Consider the following 19649-nt stretch of genomic DNA (forward strand, 5'->3'; position numbering starts at 1 on the left):
GGAACAAAATGTACATTAACGTTCATTATCACTATTTGAAAGTGGCACAATAAAACTGGAATAAAAATCAAATAGATATTTTTCGCATAGGTTACTCATGAACATTTACAACATTTTATGACTTGGAGAGCAACTTGCATTGTCTTGTTCAAACATGTACTTAGTCAAACCAACAAATCCCACACACCAACTCTCCTCGAACCTAAAATGAGGTATAGTAGGTTAATCACCATGACTTTATTATCGATACTATTGCATTTTACTTACTTTTCTTGAAGACTGAATAGATGCAACTCTCCTGTTTGAAGATCCAAAATCAAACTATTCGCTGTACTACAAATTGGACAACCCCAAATTATAAATGGTACACTGAACGTGACAGAATTATACTTTGATAATAACACCAACACACCATGCATTACACACGCGAACCTGCCACGTCAACCGCCTTGTTGAATCAAATGTCGAATTTAACGCAAACGCAAATGTACCATGCATTAAGGGACAGCCGCTTTCACAAAGCTTATTCGACTGTCGCGCGCTACACTTCAATTGACCAATGAGAAACGTTTACTCCAATTATTCACTTCCCCATTTCTCTGTTTCCAGGATTTTTCGCTTTGTAATTGAATAATTTCAAATACAAAAAGACAAATAGGATGAGAATTAACCAATTTATTGATGCAATTGGTTCATTTATTGGCCCATTCAAATTTTTTTGTCGTTTCCAACAGTTGCTGTTGGAGCAATTCATCCAGAATCTTTGCGTTGAGTTCAAAAACTGGTTAACACTATCAGGGTTATATACATTAGGTTATGCATTCGATTAAGATCTTCAAATATTTTTGTTTTTAATAATATTGAATTATTTGAATACGTTATTATAAGATAATTCAAAATTCCATTGTATAGAATATTCCAAAATATACCGTGGGGATATATTCTAAGAATATACCATATGGTATATTCGATCGACAATATTCTTAGAATATTCAAGGGAGAATAATCCATTTATAGACATTCTATGCACATTCTTTCGGGAATAATCTTGCCATATTCATTCAAGCATATTCTATGAATATTCTAAAGGCATGTATATATTCCAAGAATATTCTATGAATATTTGGAATATATACGTTCGTTTTATGATATACAGGGAATATTCCATGAATATCTAGTGCTGTGTGGGTACCGGCTTCAATAATGTCTACACTCGAAAATAATCATACGAGTTGATAGTTCAAAAATAATCTTTGGTAAATTCTGAAAATCCAAAAAGTTTGTAAAAGTAGTGTAACTAAATTAATACATATATATATATATATATATATATATATATATATATATATATATATATATATATATACAGGGCTATTCAAATTAGTTTCTGTACATGGGGATCTCGTAAATGATGAGAGATAGTTAAATTATGGCAAAGTTGCGTATTTTAGAGACCTATTCAATGATGTAATGAATTCGAATATACCTCTTTTGGTTCTGAAGATATACAGGAAAAACAAAAAATCCCCAATTATTTATTTGCCTATATCTTCTTTATTCGCAGACATAGATGATAAGATAGATAACAAGGTATACCCCTGTATATTAATCTGCCGCGCTTCAGTAAATCCCGAAATCCCCGCTTGGGCTCCCATATTATTAAAACGACGTTGGCCAGACCAAAGCTGCCAACGGCGAGCACTATAGGTCGATAATTACCAACTTCTTTTGGCCTGAATTGGATGGTCTGGACACCAACGACATGTGGTTTTAACAGGATGGCGCTATGTGCCACACAGCTCTGCGCGAGCGAATTCAGAGCAAGGTCATCTCACGTGTAGGTGGTGTGAACTGGCCACCAAGATCGTGGGATTTGACCCCGTTGGATTTATTCTTGTGGGGTTGTCTTAAGTTGCAGGTATATGCGAATACGCCACAAACCGCAGCTGTCCTCAGTGCCAACATAATCTATGCCATCGGTCAAATTCAGCCTGATTTATGCGTCAGAGTCATGGGAAATTGGACGTTTCGGATGTGCCTCACCCACAGAAGCCGTGGCCGACATTTGAATAATGTTATATTCCACACATAATGGCCTCAACAGATCTTTCAAATGAATAAAAAATTTCGATGATTCATCACATACACTTTGTTTTATTTAAATTCACAGATAGGAAGTGCTTAGATGAAAGACCGTATAAGATGAACATCGATTGAGCAGATCAGATCAAGTAAAATGTTTTACTCGTACCCTTCCTTCAACTACCGCTGCTCTACCTCAATTTCAACTCTAGCTATAGTCCTGTATTTCCTTATTTTCTCTTTTTCTCCTGAAGATGCCAACTTGATTGGTGAAACATGCGTCGAAAAAAGTATTGCATTTCTGTCGATTGTGAAAAGTGCGACGTTTGGATCGGCACTCAATAACACACACAGAAAAATTATAACCCTTTTATTCAAACAGTCATAGACATTCTGCTTAAGAAGAAATAGACAAAATGTACATGATATTTCTATGAACAGCAGTCGGATCTTAGAGTATCGTACATCAATTTTTGATAATCTCTTGTCAATAATTATTGAAAGAAATAGAGTGAGTGAATTTGAGAAATTTTGTATATCTTTGAATATATGTTCAAAAATTCAAACTATTTTGTATAAACGGTATATTGGTCCTTCCACTGGCAAAAAACTGATCAAACTTGTCCAACGTGCATTGGTGTTTCTTGTTGCATCCCTTTTTTCAAGTTTCTAACAAATATTTTCTATTAAGGTATTTTTTTATCTATTGATTCTATTTCGACAATTATTGATGCATTTATGATGCTAACAATTACAGCGTGTCAATTTTAGCGTCAAAACCCTCATGAGTTAAATGATAGACATGTAATATTTTCATTACCATTATTTCCAGGCTATATTTTTCGTATCAGTCTGAATTGCTTGAATTTGAAGTCAAATTTATGAATAATGTATATCTTAACACAAAATTCCTCAACAATAATATCATTAACCATAAGGGTTCTTCTGCTCAACTATAATATAGTTTCTAATATTAAAAAATATGTATCGAGCAAAAAAATGAATATGTTGCAGTTTTATTCGTCATACTATGTAGTATAATACAACATGTTTGAGAAAAAAGGTTTTGGCTTTCTACTCCTCCATCTTCATACAAAAATGAAACTTCCACATTTAGATTATCCATAGAAGTAACTTTCAGACACAAACTGGAAGAAGAAGCCCTTTCGCAACAACTACTTTCATATAAACATGGAATTTGGTCAGTTATCACTCACAGTTTTTGTATACTTCTCCATCTTTATACAGGCCGTTTTAGCTGATGCCACTATTACTATTTTGGAAACGGTATGACCTACAAGGTCGATTGAATCGGACGAAAGTTTTCTCTTTTGGGAAACTAGAATAATATTTTTTCGAAAATACTGGTCAAAAACTAGAACTGTCGAATTTCGTTATTTGGCTCTACCGCCACCATTTCTAACGATATAAAAAAGGCAGAGAAACTTTCAATACTGTTTCATATTTGTTATAATCTGATGTGAACCAATTTGCAATGCGATGATTCGTCTTTAGATTTCATCATAAATTTTAATTTTTTCAAGTATTGACCTCTAGTTTTTTTATCGATTTTTATAGCCACTGTAATAATAAAATGAAACAGTGAAAAAAAACTAGAGGTCCGTATTAAAAAAAATATAGTTGATGATGAAATGTAATGGACAAAACAAAAGTCGTGCATATTCGTTCATGTATGAAGATGTATATAGAAAGCCAAAACCTTTCTTTCCCAAAAATCAACATGTCTTAAAAATATAACCCTTTCAATTTAAAATAAATTTCTTTTGTAGATTTTTTTTATATTTCAAGGAGAAATTTCGATAGAGAAAAAGTTTTTCATCTGGCGTTACAAACAAAATAAACTTATTTTTGTAGCGAAGTGGCCGCTAACTCCTAAAACTAAGGTTGTTGGAGTGAGAGGCAGCTGATAAATTCAAATAAACTACTCAGAATGAATATAGAGACACATCCTTAAAATGCAATAAGTGAAAAAATTTGTATTATTTCATGATAAAAACTTCAAGCTGCTAGAGCAGTGGTATTGATCGAAGTAGGGTATTCAAGGCATCGTGTAGCCCAAATGCTTAATGTGAGTCATTCTGCGGTTTCCAGAGCTTGGAATCGCTACCAACTTTACGGCATAGTAAAAAGAGCTCCTTATCCCAATCGACAAAGGGCAACAACCCGCAGAGAAGATAGTTTGTTATGATTTTGGGCAATTAGAGGTCGCACCGATTCTGCTAGAACACTACAAAATCGCCTTATAGGCGATTTTCGAACCAAACGATAAGAAACCGACCTCACAAAGTACAACTCCATGCAGGACGACCTGCTAGATTCCCTAGATTAACTGCAGCTCATCGAGGAAATCGTAGAATCTTTTGTCAGAGCATCGTAATTAGAATTTAGAGCAGTGGGCCAATGTAATGTTTACAGATGAAAAAAAATTCATGTAATTCAACAATGACGGACGTTTTCGGGTATTGAGACGTCCCGGTGAACGCTATTTGGATGACTGTGTGCAAGAAATTGTTCCATTTGGAGGTGGATCGATAATGGTATGGGCTGGTATAACTTTGACAGGTCACACGGACCTTGTGGTATTTCGGGAAGGGACTTTAACGGCTGTCCGTTACATAGAGGAGATATTGAAACCTCATGTCGTCCCATTTGCCTCAAAATATGGGCGCTGGGTTCATTTCACGACAAGATAATGCAAGGCCACACGTAGCCAGGGTCGTGCTCCTACAGGAGCACAATATTAATGTCATGAGATGGCCAGCTAATAGTCCGGATTTAAATCCTATTGAGCAGCTCTGGGATGAACTGGAAAGACGTTTGAAGGATCATCAACCCTTCCGAAATCTGAACCAAGTTGCAGATGCTCTTTTGACGATTTACGAGCAGTTACCACAACAAATAATTAGAAATTTAGTGGAAAGCATGCCTCGTCGTTGTGCCGAACTCCTTAGAGCCAAGAGTGGACGTACTCACTATTAATGTATATTTTTCCTAATTTTTTTTTTAATAAATTTTATTCCGTTTTGACACTCCTTTCTTTGTATTTCTTTTTAATCGTATCACCAAACAGCATTTTGAAAACAATGTAAGTTAAATTCAATAAAGGCACCTATAAACTTTTTAATAAATATAAATGTTAAAATAATACATATTTTTTTACTTATTGCATTTTAAGGACGTGTCTCTATATTCATTTTGAGTAGTTTATTATGATAATAAGCAAAAACATTTCATTGGAGACATTTATATGAAATGCTCTGTATAATTTTCATAAGTAGATGAACAAGCTTGTTCCGAGTCCACTTCAAGGTCGCGCGTCATTGGTAAGTGAGTGGAAGAGAGAAACGTGTGACGTATTCGATGCTGAGAAGGATGGAATGAGTATCGTAGAGATTCAAAGAGCGTGGGTCCTCTTGGGACAACGCCTCACTCCTCAGGCCTTCACCGCTGAGCCGTTGGTGTCGAGTCTGAGGACAACATCTATCACTCCGACGACTCAGATTCGATTCTCATACCAATCGTTTTTTTTTTCAATTTAATTTCCCTCAGCTGCTGATGACCACTGGGACCACGTGACTGATACGTGACGAGGGGGCTCAGGAGTGAAAGCTTGAGGGGTGAAACGGTGTCTTTGGATCTCTCCGATACTCATTCCATCCTTCGGAACAAGGGCTCGGAACAAGCTTTTTAATCTACTTTCATGTTACATACCACGAAATATTGATATCAAGGTTGAACTCATTCAGATTATTGGAAATAGATGAAGTAGTCTCCAATTTATGCTAAAAAGTATTCATATTTTGGTAATTGATTTTTTGGGTAATAGTTTCCTGCTAGATATAGTCGAAGTGACCGGTATTGTGAATAGTTAAAGGTATCGGCGAGCTCAAAGGCCAAAAAAACCAATATAAAGAAATTATGCTGCTGCCATCTAGTCCACGTGGACTGAAGAAATGGCGGTTTGTATTGGATAATTTTCACTAACCGAGTTTCATGATTGGCTGAAGAGTCATAAAATTAAATTTGAAGTCGTGTTACGGTGACGAATAGAATGCGAGGATGTTTATACACTTCGTGTTGTCAATGTTCAGTTCAGGAACTGATCGCGATTTGAGTGTTGAAATCCGATATTGGTGCAATAATAATTATTACTTAAAATTTTCGTTATCTGTTTAAAATGTGGCGTCCTTGGACGAGTACTATTAGTAATAACGAGTGTGTTAACAATGCAGACTTTTTCCTGTGAAGTGATTCCAATAGCGATGGTGAACAATGCGAAAACGAGATACCAGTGAACAAGTTTCGGATGTATATAAGAATCTACATCTCAAGTTTGGTTTCGAGGGAAACAAACTATTACAAGCAACATCAGATTTGACCGAAATTCCTCTCTCAACTGTACGTAAAATAGTCAAAAACAAACCTTATGAACTCAAGACGCGATGTGATATGGGATTACCAAAACCTTTAGATGTTCATCTAATAAAATCATTAAAAAAACAATATACGACTGTTACAAAAGCAATGAGATTCCTACAACTGAAATCATAAGGAAGAAATCGAATACATTCCGGACAAAACTCTTCAGAATTGGATAACAAAACTAGGATTTAGATTTTAAATAATAAACAAACGTCAAATAACTAAATATACACAAGAACAATGGCAAATTCTCTATTTGGACAAAACTTGATATGAGACTCACGACACAGTTACGAAAGGGTGGACTGATGATTCGGGAATGTGTACGCCTAACATGCCTGTGAACAAAGGATCGCGACTAATCATTGTGCATTGCGAAGGAAGTAAAAGGTAAAAGTTATGATGGTGAAACTTCAAGGCCATTGAAAGTGCGTGAGAATTGACATCAAGAATATAGCAGAAATAGAAAACTAACAACATGAAAATTGTCTGAACACGTTTTGAAATTGTTGATTCAATTGGGATTTGAAAAATGATGCCTGCTGTTTACACTGTGAATACATTTACATACAACAAATTACTAATATTAGTGATTGAGTTTTGCATTGATGATCATCACAATGTTATTCCCAAATTGGATTCATTTATACAAATTGAGCCACCATCAATTATATATTGCTTTATAATTGTCATTGTGACTAGACTCTCAAAATAGGATTCTCATGTGTAGCAATATTCATTTCTGAAAACTTTCATTGTGCTTCAGGCGCTTTTTTGATTCTGTAGATGACTATGAAATCTGAAATACTAGCAGGCAGTTCAAATTGATGTGAGAGAAAATAGAGTTACTTAACTCATGATTACAATAGTTGACCTTCGAATTGTAATTATAAAACTGATTTCTAAAAAATTGTGAACCAAGAAATGATATACATACTAGCGCAGCATTAGGTCAATGATTGAACCTTGAGGAATTGCATTTTTACTATGTAGTTTTTTATTCCACAATTAAACTTCACTCTCAACCCAATTTTCTCTTGATCAACCTCTACCTGACTGAATCTTCACAAATAATATACATACACATTTCCATAAATTCTAAAATGTTCACCACTAGATAAACTTCGATTCCAAACTCCGATACTTTTTAGCATAAATCGCACCCCTTCAATTACGTATTGTTATGTCAACAGCAGTTCTGAGAAATCAATGAGAGAAATAAAAAATGAAGAGTGGACATATAGCTTACAATTTAAAAAACTCAGAAATATCAACTTTCATATTTTTTGGATTTTTCTATAGTGGAAAAATAATCAACCATCGATAAATTGCTTTATGTTGTTTATATATTCAACTTAAAGTAGTATCATATTGTTACACTTTGGTACAATATCTGAGTTATCAATGAGAGATCAGAAATGATACATGTATGTCACACATGACCTATCTATACGTACATATGATCTAGATCAGTCAGTTTAATAAATTCTCTAAATTATAAACACTTTGAATTTTTATTAAAGCACACGTTTGTGATTTGGTGTTGATACTATATTGTTCCGGTTATACAACTAGCACATTCAATTTCTAATCTAGAAGGTGGTGTCAAAAACTAGAAAAATTATGATACCAGAATATGCTCATATCGGTATCTTACATCAACTAGGGTTATTAATTTTTTTTTGTTCACATCTTCTGGAAAAATTAATAGTTCACTATGTATGATGATAATTATACAATTTTTACGCTAAATTTTATTTAAGATATGTATCCATACACGGTAGCTTCATAAATGGTACGTCAAACTATTTCACAATGTCGTTCATATGTATAACAGTAGGTGATTACAAAACGTAATGAGATGAATGATTGATTCTAGTGAAACATGTAGATTTTGAAAATCAATTACAATACATTATTACTTCTGAGAAAACAGGTCATTTATGAATATGTTTATTAAAAATAACTTAATTAAATGAATAATTATTTCTGGCACAACAGGTATTTTTTGGAAAAAATATTACAATACAATATTAGTTTTAGGAGAACAGGTAATTTATAAATATGTCAATTATTGGCATTTCATGTGAAAATCTAATCAGATAAATATTTGTTTGAAGGTGGTTGACAATGTTTCGTGGTGTATTTCATCAGTTCGGACTTCCATTGTCTAATATAATATAAATTGATTAGGAATTCTTGAAAAAAATAAATAATAAGATTAACCGAAAATTACAATTTCATTAAACAAAAAAAAACTGAAACTACGAAGAAATAAAATACAAGCAACAACCAAGAAAATAAAATAATGGAATATTAATAAAAGCTGAAAATAAAAAAATGTTATTAACAAAAAATGAAAAATAAAAATTAAAAGATTCCAAACCAAGTTAGGTCACGACGTTTCGATTGTTAGTATTCACAATCGTCTTCGGGTGATAACTGGACTTATTCCTCCGAAATCCGACTATTTATATGTCATTCGAGTACTTTCACCTATCCCCTCTTTCCGTTTGACGGGAGTTGGTCGTTTTTCGCTTGATTAGAGGTTTCCATATGTTACGTATCTCTATGCTAGCTTGACTAAATGCGTTGTTGAACAACATATACGCGGCTTCTTTGAATTTTCTCCTGAACCAGTGTTCCTCTTTGTGGATGATTTCAGCTTGACCCCACTTGATATTATGTTGATGAGTCCAACCATGCTCTGCTATTCTGGATTTGCTGGTTTCTCCTCGCTGTGTGTGTTTCTTGTGCTCAGCAATGCGAATTTTCAATGGCCTCTTAGTTTCACCGATGTATGATTCTCCGCACTCGCAGGGTATCCGGTAAATGCAATTCTTGGAATCGCAGTCAGCATTTGGCGGCCTGGGTTTCGTGAGGCTGCTACGGATAGTGTTTCCAGATCTGAAGCAGGTCCTGATGCTATACTTGATGAATATGTTAATTATTTGCATTATATGCCAAAACGTAATTAGATAATTAAATAATTTCAGCAAAACAGGTGAATTTTGAAGAAACAATCACAATACAATGTTACTTCTAGAAAAACAGGTAATTTATGAATATGTTAATTATTTGGATATCATGTCAAAACCTGCTTAGATAAATGATACATTCTGGCAAAACAGGAAAATTTTGAAAAAAACATACTTCTAGAAAAACAGGTAATTCATGAATATGGTAATTATTTGCATATTATGTCAAAACCACATTAGATAAATGATACAGTCTGGCAAAACGGGAACATTTTGAAAAAAAAAATACAATATTACTTCTAAGAGAACAGGTAATTTATAAATATGTTAATTATTGACATTCTATGCCAAAACGTAATTAGATAGTTAATTAATTTTAGCAAAACAGGTAAATTTTGAAAACACAATTACAATACAATATTACTTCTAGAAAAACAGGTAATTTATGAATATGTTAATCATTTGGATATCATGCCAAAACCTGATTAGATAAATGATACATTCTGGCAAAACAGGAAATTAAAAAAAATACAATATTACTTCTAAGAGAACAGGTAATTTATAAATATGTCAATTATTGGCATTCCATGCAAGAACCTAATTTGACAGGTGAATATTTCTGGAAAACAGATAATTCATTATTATGGTATTTATTTGCATTTTATGCCAAAAATTAATTAGATAATTGATTGACAGCTAGATTTTGAAAAAATAATTACAATACAATATTACTTTTAGGAAAACAAAAAATTAATAAATATGTCAATTTTTGGAATTTCATGCCGAAACCTAATTAGGTGAATAAACAATTATGGCAAAACAGGTTATTTATGAACATGTTCATTATTGGCATTTTATGTCAGACTCAATTAGACTGATTCTGGCAGAACAGGGAAAATTTCATAATATGTCAATAATAAACATAATTATAAATGACCTGTTCTCACCTGTGTTATTGTATTAAAATCGTTTTTTCAATATCTATCTGTTTACCAGAATTTACCATTTATCTAATTGACTTTAATACTTACCTATTGTTAAATAGAAGGCATTGCAGAATAGTTTGATGTACCGTGTAGCCAAATTCGTCTTAAATAAAATTCATTGTGAAAATTGTATAATTTTAATCATGTAATTAATTTTCATCACGTGACGGATCAGTGTATTCATAATTCAATAAATCACTTACTTCTGATATTACTGTAAGCCTCAAATTGTTTGTTATCAATATATTGCAATATGTTTAATAGATATGCATGAATAAATAATGAATTCTTTTAAAAAATAAACAAGATATTTAAGACACAAACTGCTCTAGTAGGCAATATATCATCAGTATTGGAAATAACTAATTCATTTTTATTATCATGTTGGCGGTCTAAGTGTAACAAGGCGGACATTGAGGTTTTTCCGTTTGTTGTCTGACGTAGTCCTGCACGTTGAAGGTATTGGCGTCTTTTTGGCCGTTTTGTCGGTGTTTCAGTTCTCTGCAAAAAAATAATTGTTAAATGTATCATTATCAATTAGTCAATACATACAGTACATTCCAATTAAAACAAGCCACCGTGAATAACTCTTTCAATACTGTGAAGTCAGTAAATTAAGTCCAGTTTTTAAATCAATCAAAATGATAAATGTAATTAGCAATTTCTGTCTCATCAATAATTTTGCAAAACTATTCGAAAAATCTATCAGAAATTGACCAATAGATTTCTTCAGTGAACATCATATAATAACTCCACAACAACTTGGGTTCATAAACTAATCAAAAACTGAAAATACCGTGCTCGACTTCGTGGAATAAATGTCTTGCTGTATTTATGGCAAAAGTTTTTGATACTGTGCCTCATAAAACTCTAGACGAAAAATTGTGTAATTATGATATTGGATGCCATGCTTTGGAACTAATTCAGAATTATTTAAAAGAACGAACAGAAATTGTTAAAATTGGCAGCTAACTCAGTGCAACATTACAAATCAATGTGGATATACCTCAAGGAACAGTACTTGGTCCGATCCTTTTTCTTGCTTACATAAACGCAATAACGTAGATTAATACATTTTATTTCTGACCGGGATATTATAAGCTTATATCGTCATAGTTACGCTATCAATAAAGAGGGTCATAACTCCCTTGGGACATTATAGATTTTATAATTCCCTCTATGCCAGAAATACAGTTTCAGTGACATCTTTTGGCATAACATTTTTCCGTGTCAGCCAGTCCAGATATATCTTGTATTCTTTTTGGTATACGGCTTCACTTTTCGATGGAATTAATGATTCTCTTGCTTGTTCAGCTTTTTTCAAAATATCCTCCATTATATTTGGGGTAGAAAACACGTTTTCACCGCAAACACAGCTTGATAACAAAGTTCTGTTTATAAACAAGTAACATAGCAACAACCTAGCAACAAGAAAACTCTACTATAATCAACGGTACCTGATTCAAATATACCGGGAAGGTAATGAATTGGTACATTTTTCCGTTTCAAAAATGAACAAAATTTTATTGAAATCGGTCAGAAATAAAATTATCTATGTACCACGGGAATTAATGAGCCTTAATAACCTCAGGCAATTGCTGTCCCTCGGGCCAGAGGCCCTCAGGAGGCAAACTTTGCCATCGGTAATTAAGGCCCTCCTAATTCCCTTGATACATAAATAACTATTACTGTCAAATGGTGTGTTAAGCTGATGATATGGTTATGATATTCACTGGTGAAAGTCAGAAAAAAGTATATAAAACTTCTGAAATAATTGTGAGAAAATGTTTCTCTGGATGAATAGGCTGCCTGAATAGGTTTATTGAATCTAAATGTAAAAAAAATATGATTTTCTCACTCCATTCAGACGATCAGCCGCATATTAATGATCTCAATTTGCACAACTGGTACAAAAAGTTTTAATTCAAAATGCCCAGTTATAGAAGGAACATGGGAGATGAGATAAACAAATATCAAATGTAACACAAAACTTTTATTTCCTCCATTACATTTTGGTAATAAATTATAGCAATTGGTAATTTCTTTTCGTAATTTATCTATCGTTGACTGCTTCTCGTATACTTTTTATTTCGATCATTGTCATAGAAAAGGTCCAGAGGGGTCAAATCAGGGGATTTTGGAGGCCATCCTCCATAACTTCTCTTTTCAATGCATCGACCCGGAGAGTCAGTTATTATATAGGAACTGACGCACTTGTCTATCTTGTTGAAAAACTTCCTCATTTCACAATAGATGGAAGAATTGGTTGCCCTATTGGTATCGCTCAAATATAAAAAAGTTTCGAGTTTGAAAAAATGGATGCTTTTTTGAGTAAATTTTTAGGTTGAGACGTATTCGTAAGGATTGTTTTCTGAAATATTCTTAGTTGAATGCATGGTAGAGAGGATCAAATTCAATCAATGTTATAAATGACACAAATATTTCAAATCCATGACTGAGACTTTTATGGTATCCATTTTGTCTCTGTCCAGAAAAAGCGTTTCATAGTTTTAAAATTCTGTTGTGGCGGTATAGTTTTCAATTTCTTTATCATATCATCACTTAGAAGAAAATAATAGATGTAAATCTTTCCCTAGCCTTCAACTATTTTACCATTTTTATGCATTGGAGGAAATAATCTGAGATGGATATTTTAATAAATGTTGATGGCCGAATACCTAAAAATGTTCTTTAGGTTATATTTCGTGCTAAAAAATTTGAGAATCAATGAATTTGGTATGACGAATATTTGCGAAAGACGCATTGAAAGAGACAGAGATAATGAAATAAGCCATTTCATTAGGCAATCTCCTCCAATCAAAACCCTAACCAGAAGATCGCAATTATCATTTCAATACGTTGATGTGTTATTTCAATAAAAATTGTTTTTTTAGGGTATACCTAACTTTCATTTTAAAAAATAAAATCATTTTATATAGCTGAAATTTTGAATATGGACTGAAAATTACATTTATGAAAACTGTTTTTCATAATTTCTCAGATATTTTCAGGAGTAACCAAAATGTCAATATTGTTGAGTGAGTAATGAAAATCACAAGAATATTTTTCATTATTTCGCATCTCAGTCAAAGCAGAAATTATTATTGGAGTAGACTTTTTGATTGAAAGGGATATACTTACTGGGTGTCAATTTGAAAAATTTCCACCCTCAATATCCTCCTTCCAGTAAACAATATTAGGAATTTTTGGAAGATTCCCTCATCCTTTTTTTGTATCAAGATGGAGTAGTAGAAAGCCAAAAACTTTCTTTCCCAAAAATTAATCACTTCTAAAAATATAACCCCTTCAATTCAAATGTCAAAATGTGTTTTTATAGAAATAATAAATTCATCTATTTCATTATGAAAACAGGACAGTTGTACAAAAAACTTTGAATGATATTTGTGTTAAAATTAAGTTTTATTTTGTTCGTGAAACTTTTTCACTCACAAAATAAAACCTTACTTTCAACACTCATATAATAAAAAGCTATTACTAGCTTCTGAAAATAATTTCGTGAAGCATTTTCGAATCAAATCGAGTGTTCATGATGGAAAACGAAGCGTGATTGGATATGCATACAACAAACGAAAATTAAAAAGAACAAAAGGTATACTGGCTTTGGCAAATTATTATATACCCCATACTAGACACACAATGACTGACTATCGATAATCCTGATATTGATGGTGAAACGTGTTTGATGCCTTCGGTATGAATAGGCTTTTGTAGAGTTTGATAAAAACTCGTGAAAGTGATCATCAATATATGAATAGACTCCAAATGAATATTTCCAAAAGGTTGTTAGCATAAAGCTTTTCAATGAAGTTACATGGAGGTGAAAATTATTAGAATTGAGAAATAAATTGTAGGAATGGTGATATGCAGAAAATATACAGCTTTCGAATAGATGATAATAATGGTAGTATCTTATGTGGTAATTTTTTGCCCAAGGCAAAAATTTGCCGACAAACCGGTCGATTCAGGAGGTATTTTCGGGCAAAACATCGTGAAGTAAATCTTCTTTGCATGGTTGCTGAACTGTTTTATTCTCTATAGCCCAAAAATTAACATTACTTTTTTCCAGGACACATTTTTTATCTAAAACATAATTGAATACCAATCTCTATATTACAGGTTCTTACCCAACACGGAGAAGTTCAAGCATCTTTATATCATACTCAGTTCACAGAGAAGGACGTCGTCCAAATGACTCCAACTGTCCTTCCTGTATCATCGGATCACGAGTAACAGCTTCTCAGTTCCAACTATTGATCCTCTTGAAACTCAGGAGAGTTTCAAGTAAAGCAAACTAAGTAAAGCAATTCATCGCCTCCTTAAGAACACAATATTATATAAACCTGTCTTGTCTTGAACCAAATGCAGTGAAATCAGAATCTGCATCAGGAGAGGAAACAATCTCCACCTGGGTAGGTCAGCAAACAATCATGCTCAAACGACGATTCATCCACCTTGCAGCTTGATTTTCTCAATATCTCTAATATCTTCAGTATGCCGTTGGAGCTAAATAAAATAGTCCATAGGTACGATTTCAGAGCTCCACATTCCAGCTTGGGTGGCTACAGGATAGTTCTAGGTTACCTGAGAAGTTCAAGTAACTCGAAAGGATCGGGTAACATATAGCATGTTACCTGAGAGGATCAGGTAACAGGTGACAGATTACCGTAAGGGGTTAGGTAACCTGAAGCAGCTTACCTGAAAGGATCGGGTAAGCCGTAACCAGCTGCAGCGTCTCCTGGTTGGTGAGCGTAGTTTACTACCCAGCAACCATGGGAGAGCGCCTATTTCAGTTCCGATGATTATATCTTCACTAGATGGAGAAAAATGTACCATGGTCTATCAACCTTGGAGTGTGTAGTAGTAAGTAGTTGGAGGAGTAAATATATATTGAGAAAAATGGCATTTTGCCTTAGTTAAAATACATGTCTGATAAGCATCAATGTCCACAGAATGTGGTCTTCAGAAGAAAGTAGCTACCTTTCCACAAGTTTTTATAGCCAAAAAACCCATTGAATATTCGAAGTTTTGAATCTTCTGATTATCCATATTTTCAATTCACATAGAAAATATTTACTAAATTCATCTCAACATATTCTCTGATTGATCACACCAACAATAATGAATACTACACAATTGCATATGCAGATGACATAGTTATCATGTAGACCGGCAAATTTGTGAACACACTGTGCGATAGAACGCAGGATGGGCTCAAATTAATAGAAACATGGTGAAAGGAACACTCACTGTCGATCAATCCCAAGATGACTGAGATGGTCCTTTTAATCAGGAAAAGAAGTTTATCGGGCTTGAAACCTTGCGAAATCTTCAAAACCAAACTGAACTTGAAGAGGTGAAATACCTTCGTACTATCCTCGACAGAAAGCTAACATGGAACTCTCACCTACAGAGTAGAGCAAAGACTTATGAATAATGACTTATGAATGACTTATGAATAATGTCGAAAGACAGTGGGACACGCATGGGGTCTTTCACTCCGTGTGGTCACCTGGATCTACACTGCAATAATAAGACCTATGTTAACGTATGGAGCAATTGCATGGGGACTGAAAGTTCTACAAGCAACGGCCATCCAAAAATTATATCAAACTCAGCGATTGGCTTGTTTAAACATCACAGGAGCCATAAGAACAACACCAACCGCGGCAATTGAATTAATTACAAGCCTGACCCCTCTGGACCTGTACGTTAAGGAGGTTGCGTTAATGTCTATGTTACGATTGCGCACGGCTAATGTAAACCTCGAAATAGGAATGGGTCAATTGAGGCTGAGCCTATAGCGCTCACTGCGCAACTTCTGCTGCAGGCAACCAGTGATGCAATTGAACCCAGGTTTGTGTTTAATAAACCCTACAAAATACAAATAAAAGAGAGCACAGAGTCAGATGCTACAAATGCAATGATCATTTATACAGACGGCTCAAAAAACAAAGAAGGCTCAGGATGTGGAGTGTACTCCAGATCACTAAGCCTAAGAATTATGTGGGGAATGGGAAAAAATACCACTGTGGTTCAAACATAACTGGCTGGTATCTCAATCGCCACCAAAAGAAATAACCATGAAAGGAATTTCTGGCAAAAACATCTGCACTAATAGCAGACAAGCCCTATTAGCCTTGAACAGACAACGTATTACCTCAGGGCTAGGACTAGAGTGCCACCAAGATTCAGCCAAAGCCTCGGTAGATGATAGCATTATCCTGAGGTGGATTAAAGGGCACGACAGGAGTAAAGTTGATCGCATTGCCGACTGTTTAGCCAAGGAAACGGCTGGAAGGAAGCGGCTAGACTAAGAATTTTTGGACCCTTGACACCTATGGCCTAATGACTTTGACAATTGCGGAACTAGCCAAACGTTACACCCAATCCCTGGAGAGATGGGATGAAATCAAAGGATGCAATCTTGCCAGGATCACTCTGAGCGACCCTGGGAAGCTGGCGCCAAAGAAATGACCAGGAAAAATCTACGCTCAACAGTAGGCCACTGTCAACTAAGGAAACACCTCCATAATATGGGGCTAGTGGACACACCTCTATGCAGGATGTGTGAACAGAATGATGAAACTGTCAGGCTTGTCCTGAGCGAGTGTCCAGAGTTATCGTCAATAAGAAAGTGTGTGTTCGGCGAGTCTTGGCCTACACCTGCCGATATAAAGGAGATGTCTCCCAGCGACCTGTCCACCTTCCTGGAAAGGACAGGATGGACGATGACCTAGGAGGACAACTCCTCGGGAGGATGTACAATGGGTCACATGTGGCCTAAGTGCGTGGGCTTACACTCACCCTCCCTACTCTACAGATATAGACACGAATGTGATCTTGAAAAGAAAGCACCTTTTCACAAGTTATCACAAGAATATTTGAGGTTTTAACTTTTCTGAATATCCATATTTTCAATTCACATAGAAAATATTTACTAAATGTATTTCAACATATTCAATTTATTCGAGAAGAGACTTTAAAACATATTGAAAAAATAATATTTTCGAAACAGGTCAGTTTTTGACTTTCTACTTCACCATCCCCAAACGAAGTGTGAAAAACTTCCAGAGGAGAAAAAATAACTACAAGTTTCCCAGAGTATCTGTTTGATAAAGGGGAAATATGAATCCAAAACGCTTTCTCACAAAATTATCTGACTGTATTTGGTAAAAATTGAAGGAAATAGCGTCAATTTATATTTCAAGTAGATTAAAATTATCCACATAAACCCAGTAGATGTATTTCGGGTTGAATAAAAACTTTCACTCATTCAAGTGATCTGACCTGTGTTACTTGCGTAACTTCTTAATTTTTAAGATCACAAAATATACAGGCCGTTATTTTTAGCAGAACAATCACTGATATTCTTGAAAAGAGATTATTCAAGTTTCCCAAAATAGGAAACCTTTGTTCAATTCAACTGACCTTGTAGGTCTTACCGTTTTCGAGACAGCAATAGTGCGATCAACTGAATATACGCCCTGTATACATATTTTTCAGTGTTGTCAATACCAATACGGAACAATTCATCCCGAAATAACTTCCATATTGATTTTATTTTCACAATTGACGATATTCTCAAAGCTAATTCTGAGGCCATTGTCTTGACGAATACTGACCAGAAACTTTGTAAAACAATCCAATTTCTTTGACACTCACCTTGCAACCGCAACAAAGGCCAAATCAACGTTTTGTCCGCTTTTCGCCGAGGTTTCCATGAAAGCCACATTGTATTCCCTCGCCAACCTCTCCCCGTCCTCTCTTCTCACAGTTCTGTCGTGGCCGCAATCCGCTTTATTTCCTAAAAACATATTCATGAGATATTCAAAGAATTATCTGCCGATTAAAAAAAACTGAGAAGAACAAAAACGATGGGATATAAATATCAAATGTATTCAATAAACTGGGAGTCGTATGTTAAAAGACAAGACCTCGTTAATCATTAGCTCGTTTAGACTTTTGAAGGTTTTGGTTCGTTTGGATCAGTTGGTTAACGAAAAAACCCATTGTGATACTACGTGGTACAATGATCATCTATTTATACAGGGTGTATAGTCAGGTCTAGTCCTATTTGAATCATAAGATTTGACAAACAGCTTTATCCAAAATTTGACTTTGTCGTCAATCCAATAGAGATGAAAAATGATCATGAAAGGTAATTCTAAAAAATTCAAACGTGAAATTATCAAAATATCAAAAATATAGAAGTTTTTTCAAAATGCAATGTTCAGCCCGTGCAAAATTTCAACTGCACAAGGTGATTTTGAAGGAACTAGTTGTCCATTTCAAATTTATTATATAGCTACAAAAATTGTTTTTTTTTCATCGACTAATTATTGATTTTGAGTATAACAATCTCTATATCTGTATGTAGCGTACTGTTTCTTTGGATAGCTAGCAATAACGAGTCAATTCTCATATTAACATTTCTAAGAGCTAAATATTATGTATAGTACTGCTTTGGAAGAGCTCAGTGAGGGGAGCAAAAAAACTGCCTGATGGTGTGAAGGTTCAACGAAATAATTACTATACAAAATAAAAACATATACTCTGTTACTGGAAACTAAAATTTGTGAATGTGAATGCTTCAAGATAATTAACCACCAACATATCCTTGTAGCTGGCAAAAAAACACTACTATGCCATGAAATCTTTGCAAATAGGTGTTTTCAGCGAATAGGTAGGTTTTTTAAGCAATTTTTTCAAAGCCGGGCAGGGCACAGGATTGGGGATGAATAGCGGCTCAAATTGACTTCAAAATCTTGACACTCTGATAAAAGTCCATATCTTCTTCAAGTCCATTTTGAAATCATGAGATAACCCATTGGTTAGCCATTATTTGTGACCAATCGCACTATTTTGCAAAAAAACATTGGTTTTGTCAAACATTTGTTTTGATTAAAAGACACTAAAATATATTCGTGCAAAATTTCAGCGGTTTTAGCGAAATGAAAAATACTTGACATTTCCGCCATTTCGAATTTTTAATTGCTAATATCTGGCCAAATTTTCGTCGAATTTTCATTTAACTTATTTTTCAAATTGACCATCTTGAGAAATTCTACCGACCTTGGAATTTTAGTACTGCTATATTCAAGGAAACTTGAACACTATTGAAAAACTCGTTTTCATCGTT

The 19649-nt window shown here is 34.3% G+C and overlaps 1 protein-coding gene across 6 annotated transcripts in view; it reads right to left on the reverse strand.

Annotated features, from left to right (window-relative positions):
• Positions 1-10607: 10607 nt before the first annotated feature.
• The window catches only part of LOC111518208 (ras-related protein Rab-37), a 74463-nt gene continuing 65421 nt past the window's right edge, over positions 10608-19649 (reverse strand). For all 6 annotated transcript variants that reach the window (XM_023174591.2, XM_023174621.2, XM_023174617.2 and 3 more), the window contains 2 exons: positions 18173-18314; positions 10608-10990 (listed from right to left, as the gene is read on the reverse strand). In XM_023174591.2, the coding sequence (XP_023030359.2) occupies positions 10882-10990; positions 18173-18314 (251 nt within the window). In that variant the 3' untranslated portion in view covers positions 10608-10881. The remainder of the gene's footprint in view (positions 10991-18172; positions 18315-19649) is intronic.

This window comes from Leptinotarsa decemlineata, unplaced genomic scaffold (assembly GCF_025532065.1).
Source record: "Leptinotarsa decemlineata unplaced genomic scaffold, Ldec_3_MD MMD2_tig00001064_RagTag_RagTag, whole genome shotgun sequence".
Classification (NCBI taxonomy): Eukaryota; Metazoa; Arthropoda; class Insecta; order Coleoptera; family Chrysomelidae; genus Leptinotarsa; species Leptinotarsa decemlineata.